The sequence below is a fragment of the Brienomyrus brachyistius genome, chromosome 7 (genome assembly GCF_023856365.1).
Source record: "Brienomyrus brachyistius isolate T26 chromosome 7, BBRACH_0.4, whole genome shotgun sequence".
Taxonomy (NCBI): Eukaryota; Metazoa; Chordata; class Actinopteri; order Osteoglossiformes; family Mormyridae; genus Brienomyrus; species Brienomyrus brachyistius.
This window is the reverse complement of record NC_064539.1, coordinates 19,632,727-19,644,955: the sequence shown is the minus strand read 5'-3', so window position 1 is coordinate 19,644,955 and position 12,229 is coordinate 19,632,727. Positions and strand designations below refer to the sequence as shown.

Sequence of the window (12,229 nt, the reverse complement as noted above, 5' to 3'; positions counted from 1 at the left end):
TTAGTGCTGATGTTTATAGACACGGAGGTCATAGATAACCGTCACCTCCTTGAAACAAAACCAGAATATCTCTGACAGCATATACTGGTCCGAATTGCTCAGAATGTTGTATTTTTCTGTTACTCTTTACGAACGTCAAAGCTGGAAGATGAAGAAGCAAGATATTAGAGACGACCCAGCGCATTGGAGAAGATCATAACTGATTGGAAGAGTTATAAGGTAAAAAGGGTTACGGTGAACAGGCTCAGTTACAAAAACAACGAACACGGCAATTGGCAGCATGAAGACACAGACGGAATGCGAGACTTTCTGGGCGAATGCCGTTTAGGTGTCCCCAGTGGTGTCGGAAGGAGTTTGACATTGGGGGGAATGGAATTTGCCCTGGTAGCGGTGGAGGGGGTGGGGGGGGGGAGGGGGGGAGTGATCGTGACATAGCAATGGGCACACGTGCAATAATCACATGGTGAAAGGATGCAATATAAGAAAGATTTTAAAATACTTTTTAAATTAAAAACGTAAGTCATTCGTATGATAAAGAGTTTGTCTGATACAGAACTACAGTCTTCCTTAGGCACATGTATCATTCCTGTGCTGTGCACGAGCAGCGGATCGGCTTCCGTAACACGTAGATGATCATGATAAAGGACGTCCTCTTAACTCATAGCAAAAGGCGACTGCGAAACCCAACAATACTGCAATTTTTCCAATATCGATCAACCCTAAATAGATATCTACTCACACTCATCTTTTTCGGGGAGGGTGGGGGTCTGTTGCTTGGCCCCCGTCTCGTATTTATGCTGCCTGGGACATGACCTGAGTTCATGCACAGCCCTCGCTTAAAGGCCATGACTCAGAGGGTAGGGCGGCTCTCTCACACCTCGTGTCCTTCTACGCCTCCTGCTTTACTCCCACAGTCTGAAAACCTGCAGTGAGGTTGACTGGAGCCTCCCAGTTCCCCATGACATATAACTATATGTTTATATTTATAATATAAATATAGAGGACACACTGGCACCTGCAGGGCTGGTGTTTGAATCCGGCCGAGGGGGGGGGGGGGGTCGTTTGCTCACTCTGCTCATGTTCCCTGTTACAGTCCAAACACGTGTGGTCCAGGTGAAGTTGTAAGCTGCTTATAGACTATGGTGTGCGTGAGTGTGTGCTCTGTGCTGGGCTCTTCCAAGCTTTCAGCATACACTTAATAATAAGTTATTATGGAAGACGGACGGAAGCAAACGCATATGGATTTCAACTTCGTATTGGTCCCTTAAAGCCATACTGCATATTACTTCGTACAATAATTTTGCAGCCTGTAGATTTCAGAAACAACCAATCTCCCATATGCTTCCATATGCACTCTTACACAATACATATTTTTTTGCATTTATTTATTTATTTTATTTTTTTTTAAACTATACGCATTATTGATTCATTAAAATGATGCACGTTTCCTCCATCCAAGTTACAGCCATAGTACTACTTGCGTCCTTGATAACGGCACTGCAAAACAGTCTGTGGTATGAATGTCCATAACCCTTACCTTAGAGATGATTAATTTTTCCCCATGTTCAATGCCACCTTTGAGAGTAAAGCCCCAGGGGGCTCCTCCTTGGAGAACAGCCTCCACATACAGCAATTTTCCTCTGTGCAATATTGATCTGGAGCTATAGGAGTGGCTCTTCATAGTCTCTAGTGGGGTCACAAACTACGTATTTTTACGACACCACCGCCCTCAAAAAGTAGCACAACAGTCTTGTCGTTTCTAAATGGGCAAAATGACGTCTGCCCACTCTCAAGTCAACGTGCCCAATTACCATACTTGGTAAAACACACACTTCATTAAAAATAAAACTGTGTTTTCTTTTGTGCACTCCCTGTCACCTTCAGTCATCAAAAATTGATGTTGAGAAGACAAATCTGGTAGGAGAATTTGGGGATAGATGCAAAAACAGCCTCTCGGAGTTCAGTGATTGGGATCCAGTGCAAGGACTTTTGATCGTTTGTCAGGCTTTTCTCCCCTTCCGAGTCTATTTTACCATCACAATAGAATTTGCTACAATTCATTGCATTGAAAGAAAAGCGACCCCTCTTGCCAGCCAGCTAGTTGCTTTCTTCAGGATTAGTTCAGTTAACTTGCAACAAAAAGTTGCGCACAGTTAGCAACGCGCTTACTCACTTTTACTTCGCCGTTCACTTCAGTTTTGTCACGTTTTCAAGCAATATCTTCAACAACATATTGCGAAGAAAAGTTCGATGCTCTACGCTGACTTGATGCACAAATTCAGCAAATAGACTCACGGATGCAGGGATCTGCCTCCGCCTCCTCTGAGAGTCTCAGGCGACGCATGCGCGAACTAATCTGCCGCTTCATACTAAGCAGGGACCGTGCAGGAAGCGAATGACAGTGACTTTTCCAGATTCTTTTCAATTTAAATCTAATTTAATACTTCCCGGACAATAAAGAAAAAAATCGCGTCAACATAACTGCATAACTGCAATTTTTTTATTTATATAGTGCCTTTCAAATACTCAAGGACACTTTACAATTCAACAAAAACACAATTAACAAGACAGTAATAGTTACATACAAGAAGAATAATTACAGTGAGTAAGTTAGGGATAAAAAAAAATGCGCAGTGTACTAGTGACGTGTGGTTGGTAGGTAAGAAGCTGATCGAAGATGACACCCAAATTATGGACTGATGCTGAGGATTCCACCAGGATCCTGTCAACATCAATTTCTGCACGTCACATACACCAAAATGATGCTATTAAAACAGCCAGGCTGCTTAAGACTAACTCTTATTAAGACGCTTCCAGCATTGCATTGCTATTATTAATATTATTCAGATTTAGATTTCTTCAAAGTGGTCTTCAGAATGAAATATTTTCTGATTTTAAATCTGAATTCTGATAATATTCATGTAACAATGTCATTTTGTAATGTATGAAAATCTAATTAAAATACCGAGTACAGTCATTTTATTTATGCAGTGCATTGAATTTGTGTATGTATTTATTCATGCTATTCATTCTTTTCTAAATGTTATTCATAAAAAAAATTCATGGTAAATTATTTTATTTAAAGCTGGTTACGCACATAGACGTCACCTATTTGCTTGCTCCTTGCCCTGTTGAAATGTGATGTCATAAGTTTGTTCTTAAATGTGTGCTAGAAGACAAACAAACAAAGATGAGGGAAACGACCTGTCATTTCAGTACGGATCTGCAGAGGTTTATTACTAGCTGCTTGAAAGGAAGCTCTTCACAACAATGAAATAAATTTTATGTAAATATTTTGGATCATTCCTTCAGTTTGGATCGCAAAAAAAGAAAACGTGCAATTTTTACAATGTTACAAAAAAAGATCATTTGACATTATGTGGCAACCAAGTCAATTAATCTCTGACTGTTGAGTTTAAAAATAAAGTCAATTAAAAAAATATTTTCAAAGTTTCAAAATACAATTTTATGACAAACTCAAATAGTTTGGAAAAATCAGATATAATATAGAACTAACTATCAAAATAAGTATAAAAGCCACCAAAAGTAGCTCAGGGCTACTTTTAGCTTCTGCTTCTCACCTTTGTTTATTCATCTATCTTCTGTTACCCATCTATCCATCCATCTTCTGTAACCACTTGTCCTATTCAGGGTTGGGGGGGGGGGTGTCTGTAGCCTATCCTGGAGGCCTCAAGGTGGGAAACAACGCAGTGCTGACTGATGTGCCACTGCACCACCCCTACCTCAGTGTTCGTATTTTAGTTAGAGTTTATAACAGACTTGTTATTGTATTTATTTAGGTGTTTAGCATTGTTTTCTCCCCTCAAAACAACTTTGCATTAACTATACAATTAGCTAACAATGAATAATATATTTATACATTGCGGACTGACACTTGATTTCATTGCCTTATACAATGAAAAGTCAGTTTAGTTTATTTTACCCATAATGATTTTAGACGTGACCCCAACATTTGTGAAGATGTATTTCTTCATGTTGTCCAGTGAAGAACGACCGGTTTCCACACTCTTCCCACAGACTAATCTTGCCATCCTCCGCAAGCACAAACTTCCATTCCACGTGACTGTCCACTGGGAGCACAATGGTGTTGGACCAGTATCCCCCCTTTTCCTGCTGTAGTTGGATAAAATTCTTCCAGCTTCCTAATTCATTCTTATTTCCAGCCACAGCGAGGGCCTCAGAAGGTGAGTGGGTGACATAGTGAACACGAAAGTTCACTTTGACAGTGTGGGACATCGGCTGCACTGCAGCGACACTTTTACTCTTTAGAAGGCTCTCAAATTGGACCGGAGTCGATCGAGAGTCGTTCAACGGTTTCTTGTCAGGCTCTTGATATGATCCACCAGGCAAATCATTCAGACTCAATCTGAGGACATCAGTCTTCTTCTCCGCATTGCTGAGATCTGTCCTCTTGTGGTTATTTGTGGTTTCCTCAGCGATCTTCACGTCTGTCGTGGAATGGCTTGTCGTCTGTGTTTCCGCATTTTTTTCAGCTGAGATCTCACAAATCACTGTTGCGTATTTCAGATTTTGTGTATTATTTTCTGTTCGATAGTGGTCATCTTCATCTTTGTCTCTATCCATGTCATTAAGAAAATCACTCAGATTTTGAGAATTCTTGCTTGGATAGCAAACTGAAGCATTCTCCTGCATGTTAACGGTTGCATCATTCTTTATTTCTGTTTCTATTACTGCCTGACCATTCTTCTCCTTATCACACTTTGTCTCTCTCTGAATGACCATCTCTTCTTCATAATGTCTATTGACATGCATACCATTGGGCAGATCACTACATTGCTGCTCACTGATGGACGGTCCTTGACAACCATTGGACAGGCCTTCATGAAAGTCTTTCATAGCTACTCCCATGACACATATCTCCGTCTTCTTGTAAATCACCTCTGCACAGGTCATATCTGCTTTCAGGGGTTCCATCTCTTGCTCTTCTTTCAGGTCAGACTGAGAAACGTCAGCTCCTGATTCCTGATTGTTTTGAAGACTCCCATCCTTCAAACTCTTCTTATAAATAAATTCTACATTATCCTCATCTTCCTGATTCTTTGGTTCATAACAGTCACTACAGCATCCTTGAATGTCCATTTGGGATTCGACGAATTCATTGACATTGTCCTTAGAAACTTTCACATGCATTGATTCTCTATAGCTGTTAAGGCCGAGCTGGTCACCCAAAGTAAGAGAACCGTCATTCAGATTCTCGCTTCGGTTGCCCCTAACTTGCTTGTGGCTGCTGTCACAGGCAGTATTTTTATTAAACTTAAGCAGAGAGTCTGCTTTAGATCCAGCAGTGGGCCGATCATCTTCATGCTGTGGTCTTCGACTTACATCTAGAGAATTGCCTTTTTCAAATTTTGGTATTTTCGACACTGGCACCCGTCGTTTCCCTAAAAAAAAAAAAAAGTAAGCTAAATTAAACACTTCCATCATTACATCCATCCATTTTATACTTATCCAGTTAAGTTGACCCATAAATGACATGCAGATAGGCCTAGATTACTCCCTGTGGGTTCCCTGCAAGCCATTTAATCTATCAACAAGAAACTTTTATTAAGATAATTTTTTTCTTTTATGAATGTACTCTGTTCTAGTTGATTGTAATCTTTTCCATGATTTTTATCTTAAGGCCGTACTATACAAATGTTCTCAAAAAAAGATTAAACATCCCGGTTACGCTGAAACCTTAATTAAATTAGGATCAAAATAAAGTGGCATGACTGCTACATGCATTGAAATGCGAATAACCTTCAACGTTAACGTGAAGCCTCTACATGTTCTCCACTTTATTTGTGCAAGTGAGCAAGTGCAGTCATGCAAAGCTTTATACCAATACCAAAGATTCCGTGAACATAAGACAATCCATTGACGAGTCTTTCCTTCTTTTTCCGTAATATAGTTTTTTAGTCAAATAAATAAATACATGTCTGGAAGGAAACTGCCACTAATTAACTACAGTTTCACTCAAAATATATTTTACTGTCTCTCTCTCTCCCTATTGCCATCCACCCACCCACACAAGAAAAGACCAAATATAATTCTGAGCTGTTCCTTATTCCATATTTTGCATGGCTCTCTTCACTGAACCTCTTCCTAATGTTCTGCAAAAGTTATCAGGAGTGTTGGGGTCTGACAGCCCACTGAGAATCCCCTGTGCACCAGCAGGGGGAGATCACCACCTCACAGGCCAACAGTAACCGTTGTTACCTCATTGTTGACTGTTGCAGATTTCTGCTAGAGATTAGTATGGATGATTGAAGCCCTCTGTAGTAAAAATATTTTGGGTTGCTGTGAATTTATTTATTATAAATTTATGTTTTATTTTTTATTTTTTTATCCAAGCTAAGAACTGCCTTATAATGTCAATCTTTAAAGGTCTCTATAACAAAAATCCAAAAAACGAAAATCCGAAAACACATATAGCTGGCAGTTGACAATTGTCCCAACCAGGGGGCAAGACAGACTGGGCCCATGCTGGGAGAACGAGAGAGAAGGGAAAGACAGGCCTGCTATTCACATGCTCTCGGCACAGGCAAATGCGAGAGGCTGACTTTAAGGCACTGCTGCCTTCTGAATGACCCTGTTATATATTTCCCCTTTTACTTTGCCTCTCAGGGGGTATTTGCCTGCTTCCTTGCCTCCCTGGACTCATAAGCGATTCAGTTCTTTTCTGCCAGAGGGTGCAAGGTGAGGGAGTCCAGCCAATTATTCAAGTTTATCCAAATAAATACATTTCTACTAAAACAGTAAATACATTTACAACACATTATTATTACACATTGATATGACTAATGCGTTTTCAAATATAACTTTGCAATATAATTTAATTTTATTCAAATGACAGTAATGTACTGTATTCAAATGGAATTTTCATCTAACCAGTAGGGGGTGCAATTGCACCCCTGTTAAAATCGCCTATGTCTGAGCCTTAGTGCCAATGTACGGAACTACTAAAGTTACATCCATCATCCATCCTGCCACATGTCATTGACTGTCTCTCAGGAAAAGCAATTGGTGTTAGTTGGAGGCTGAGACCCACATGTGGCCGCTTGGGTTTCCCCTTGTGTGATCCTGAAAAGCCGGACATTAGAGGAACATGAAGGCACCTAGGGCCTGTTCATGGGTATGGGCTTTGTGTCCACACTGGAAGGCCTGCCAAGGGACCTTGGCCTATTGATAGAGCTACGCTCACTATCTTTGGTGTGGGAAATGATTTATTTTCTGCCCTTTTTACACTAAAATTTTGTCGCCCCCCTACTGGTGTCCAGGCTACAGGTCTTAGCATTTGTCACAGCATACATAATCATTTTTCCTTCTTTTAATATGGCGATCAGATTACGTCAAAATGCTAAATGAGCCTCAGCCTATTAAACAAATTCACTTATTCATGTATGGATATATTTTTCAATATTTAATGTCTCATGAATAAATAAATGTATAAATAAATACTGTTATAAGGGGTTAATTCCTCTCCTTCGAATGTGACTTAGAGTTGGAAAATAAAGAGACGGTGAGAGCATTGCTGCGTAATGCCATACCTTTTGACTTCGCGTTGCGCCTGTTTCCCTTCTGACGCACCACCTTCTCTGTTTCTATCCCAGCACTTGTATTCTGTTTAACTCTTTGAAGTCTCAGAATCCTTAATACAAAAAATGCGGCGAACACCGTGAAGACGACCAAACACGCCACAGCTATAGGTATCCTATAACTGTCAGCCACCAAGAGTAAAGAATTAAGCTCTTGTCCGTTAAATATGACTTGTTTACTTTGCCTATCCTTCATCGTTATTGCTTTGTGTGAATTTCACCCGTCCAATGGCTCCTGCTGGTGGTGTATTTATAGCAGATTCTGGGTTTACATGCAGGGTTTTCCTCTGGTGTAGAAGTGCCCTTTGATGTGGCAAAACAGACAAATTAACCATTGGCTGACCACGACATGGTTGATCAGTAACTATTTACTGAATCGTACAAGACAAGGGAAGTAATTATATCAGCAAATGCTATCGAATCTAAAGACATCATTACTGAAAAATCTTTGTTTTATAATTCTGTAACCTACTTAATTTTAAGCATTTTGATATGTATGTTAATATGTAGAACCTACCTTTGTTTTCGTTTTAATAATTACTTTACTCAGTTTTCTGCATATTGACAGAATTTTTCAGTTGCATACCTATATATAACTAGATGGACATAACTGTTCACACCTTATAATGCTTAATTAATTAAGAATCATTGTACTGAAACCATCAATCTTGGGTAAAATATTTGAAGTTTTCTTACATCCTAGAATAGGGTATAGAGTGATCAAAGTGTTTTGGAACTACATGAAAGGTCAATCTTGGGCATATTAATCAGCATTCGGTTTTAAGAACTATGAATAATTCTGAATTATGGACGACAGATAAATATTACAGGACATGGAATGTATAATTCTTATTGTATCTTAATTTTAGTTACATGATTTTCTTGTAACTACTTTAGCCCACTAATGACATCAATTAACTACTTCTAATAAATGTCTTTAAAATACAAATTGAAGCCCTCTAAAGTAAAAATATTTAGGCGTCTCTGAATTTTGTTTTTATGCAGTTCAAACCTTAATGCTCCCTGTTTCTATAACAACAATCCTGCATGAGGCAAATCTAATCAAATGCTGTGTTGACAATGGATACTGATTAATTCAACAGTGGTTCTGAACCCTCGGCCAACTTGGTCATTGACTCACTGGATGAATGTAAACATGTCCTTTCACTCGGTTCTATTCAGAGTGAAATGAAAGGCTTTTATGTGTGATTGTGGGGCCACTTTTAACAAAAGTCACAATGCAATATAGCTGCAGGGGAATCAGCTCATGGTATCAAATCATGAAACAGAACTCTGACCTGCTTGAGACAATCTGACTGCCCCTTTCCTAAGGCTGAAAGGGAGTTCATCTATCTATTTTGAATTTTGTGGTGGATTTTTTTTTCTCCATCAATCACTGAGGCAAAGACATTAATATGCCCGAGATTGACCTTTCATTAGGTTACGTGAAAAAAATATTCATAGTTTTTGTAACCAACAGAACTGTTTATTTAATTTAATGACTTCTTTGACCACCGTGGGAAAATTCTCCTTCCTCCAACCAATCTCGATCTCCATGACATACAGACACATATGTAAGTTTGTCGGCAAAGGGCAGCCACCTGCAGAGGCACCCGTGGAGCTGGGGGTTAAGGGTCTTGCTCACAGTGACTGTTGACTGTGACTGTTCTGCCAAAGCCGGGCTTGAACTGGCACAGAGGCTTAGCCTGCTGGGAAAAGGAACTGGTTCAATTCAAGGAAGGTAAAAGTTTGGTGTGACAAGTAAACTATTGATGATTGGTCAACAGAAATGGCAAAGGTGGACTTAGTGTATGTGTATATACACACACACACACACACACACACACATAAACATATATATATCCATATCCATGGAGCTATGTTGTCTACCGATGAATGGTTGGCTCCCATTGGCTCTCGTCGATTGTGAAAATTTGCACTGGAACGCACCAGCACGACTATACGTGACAGTTGACATACAGTCAATCAGAGAGTGGTTTCACCGACTAGCTCCAAGGGCAATTCAACTTGATAAATGAGTCAAAAAAGTGTCGACTAACAGTATCCTGCCATGGCCTACACGCTGGCAGAACAGGCAGTCACTGACTCTCACTGACTCTCACTGACTCTCACTGACTCTCACTGATGCCCTGATTGTTTTTGTTGGCCAAAAATCAGTTTGGTGTATTCCAGGTTTTAGAGAAAGTGGTCGAGGTGCTGAAATGGGTATGTCCAATTCACTCAGTGGTCTTCCTCAGTAACTTCCACACACACGTGGGGAACACTGGAAATAGGTGACAGGCTAAAAACTTGAGCAGTAAACTTCTGTGTTAGCCATGAATTGTCTGTAGCAAACATTGTGTTTGAACACAGTGATGCTCATTAGCATCCATGTTATCAGTGAACCCAAGGCTAAATATCAATGATCGACATTGTAGTCTCATCTAAACTTAATCTTATTCTTAAAGGTCACATGTTTTGAACAGTCAAACAAAGAGATTGGTGTTAGCAAACCATTCAGTGCCTTAGGAGTGTTAAGCAAGAGTGGAAATGTAGACCAAAATCGAATATCGTCATTCAGTGCAAGAAACACAATGAGGAAGACGATCATGGAGATGCCCTTTCACCAGGAGGAAGTACTGGAAACTTCTGGTGAATAAAAATGTATGATGCAGTGGATACAGTGCCTCTATAATGGCAAACAGGAGCAGTCGTTTCTATTTTTAAAAACGGGGATTGGAGGGTGTAGGAAATGACACTTCTCCACGGCAGGCTGACTCAGACTGACACATCCGTCGTGCAACTAATTTCTAATAATGATGAGACCTCCTATTGCAGAGAAGTGTGCCGCTTTGCCGCATTTGATGCCAGCAACAACCTGGAACTCAAGGTGATCAAGACAGTGGAAATGAGAGCCGATTTTCGCCATTGACCCTCTGCTTGCTTCCCCCTGGAAATTAATGGCCAGGACATTTCTATGGTCGAATCATTCAAATTCCTGGGGACCACAATAACCAGGACATTGAAGTAGGACATGCAAGTTACTTCCATCACCAAAAAACCCCAGAAATGATTGCTCTTCCTACATCAACTCAATAAGTCCAACATCACCCATCCGACAGAACTTCCCCATAGCTATCCAGCTCCTAAATAAACTCAATTAGTAACTCAGTAATCCATCCCCCAGGGACAATTCCCCTCTTGACTGACATCTGCCCTTCATAGCATACATGTAGTATCATTTCAACTTGTACCACTAATGTTCTAATGTTAATTTATTGTCTTAAGATGTGTTGCTGTTCCCTGCCCTACACCCGTAGCCTCTGGGATAGGCTCCAGACCTGCTGTGACCCTGAATAGGACAAGTGGTTAGAGAAAATGGATGGATGGATGGATGGATGGATGGTATTCCCCTTATTCATCAGCACCAGATGCTGGTACTCACCTTGTTATTTTCCAGGTGCCAGTGCTCTGAAGAGAAAAACAAAGAGATGCTGGTTCCGTGTACCTGTGTGTGCAGGCCCATTTCAGGCACCACACTGGACCATTCTGGTATTTTCATTCCTACTGGCCATAAAGTGAGTTCTGGTCCTGATTCTCAAACTATTGATACTGGGAAAACTTAAGCCAGGGAAGCAGAGAGAAGATTCCAGCCTATGGCAGAATGTTGAAAGTTTCATGAGGAAATTCACAGATTCTAGGCTGGCACAGGGGACTAAACTTCATTTCACAACGGCGTGAGAGTTTGTGAGAATAAGATAACATACTATAAGGGGGGGGGGTGCACAAATATAGATTGCTGGGGCCAAAATTCAGTTCCTGTATGAATGCAGTCAGAATTGTGTTCGTGTAGTTGACATAAAGCTTTGTCTCTGTGTCTGATTGTATTTATGTTCAAAGAATTATGAGACACAGCTGTGCCGGGACAGACATAGTGGGTTAGATGTCACTTTCATGCTATTTGGAGATTACTTGGCCTCACCTGCAAGACCTTCTGCATGTACCTGAGCAGTCAACTGCCAAGACAGCAGGAATAAGAGATCATGACTTCCAAATCCAAGTCCAGTGTGCTCTTGTGGAAAAGAGTGAATTACTCCTTTCAGATAAGGGGGTAGAGTTGGCCCTTACTCAAGGAGTTTAGGTATCTCAGAATATTGTTCACGAGTGATGGTAAGAAGATGTATATGATTGGCTGAGATTGGTCTGGTGGAGCCAGTCTGTGCTATGGAACTGGCAGCCTGTAGCCTTGGAAAAGATGGGACTAGTCTGAGTTGACATGATTTAGAAAATCAGAATTTGGATGGCATAGTGACACAGAGGATAGTAGATCTCAGCATGTTGCACACAACTTCTCCTGTAATCGAAAGATATGTATCTGGGGTAACTCGTGTCCCTAAATTTCCCATAGTGTGTGAATATACAGTATGTGCTCTGTGATGGCCTGCAGGGGGAACTGGTTTTACAATTTCTTGGTTGTTGTGTGTAGTCCTGTGATCTGTCACCTGATCCGGAAACGCCAAAGTCAATCAGCTCTGCTGGTTATATAATCAGTCTGGTTGGAGGACTTTCAGTTTTTTGTTCCATATTATGAAGTCCCAAGCCTCATATTG

At 40.5% G+C, this 12,229-nt stretch overlaps 2 protein-coding genes across 4 annotated transcripts in view; both read right to left on the bottom strand.

Moving 5' to 3' along the window:
• Positions 1–2,162, bottom strand: part of shroom3 (shroom family member 3) — a 42,144-nt gene extending 39,982 nt beyond the window's left edge. The window contains exon 1 of one of the 3 annotated variants that reach the window (XM_049019793.1): positions 1,538–2,162. In XM_049019793.1, coding sequence (XP_048875750.1) covers positions 1,538–1,681 — 144 coding nt within the window. In that variant the 5' untranslated portion in view covers positions 1,682–2,162. Of the gene's footprint in view, positions 1–739; positions 761–1,537 lie in introns of those variants that run through there. The other 2 variants (XM_049019798.1, XM_049019794.1) reach the window with 2 other exon arrangements.
• A 324-nt stretch (positions 2,163–2,486) lies between these two features.
• Positions 2,487–7,924, bottom strand: LOC125746752 (uncharacterized). Its single transcript, XM_049021135.1, has 2 exons — positions 7,572–7,924; positions 2,487–5,423 (listed from the first exon to the last, which is right to left on the bottom strand). The coding sequence occupies exons 1-2, from the start codon at positions 7,813–7,815 to the stop codon at positions 3,955–3,957; spliced, it is 1,713 nt and encodes a 570-aa protein (XP_048877092.1). The 5' UTR covers positions 7,816–7,924; the 3' UTR covers positions 2,487–3,954.
• Positions 7,925–12,229: the final 4,305 nt, after the last annotated feature.

Excerpts from the sequence above, each read along its gene's own strand:
- LOC125746752 (XM_049021135.1), bottom strand. The coding sequence starts at position 7,815 with ATGAAGGATAGGCAAAGTAAACAAGTCATATTTAACGGACAAGAGCTT. Across the intron at positions 5,424-7,571 it reads GCGCAACGCGAAGTCAAAAG|GGAAACGACGGGTGCCAGTG; the intron begins GTATGGCATTAC and ends TTTTTTTTTTAG.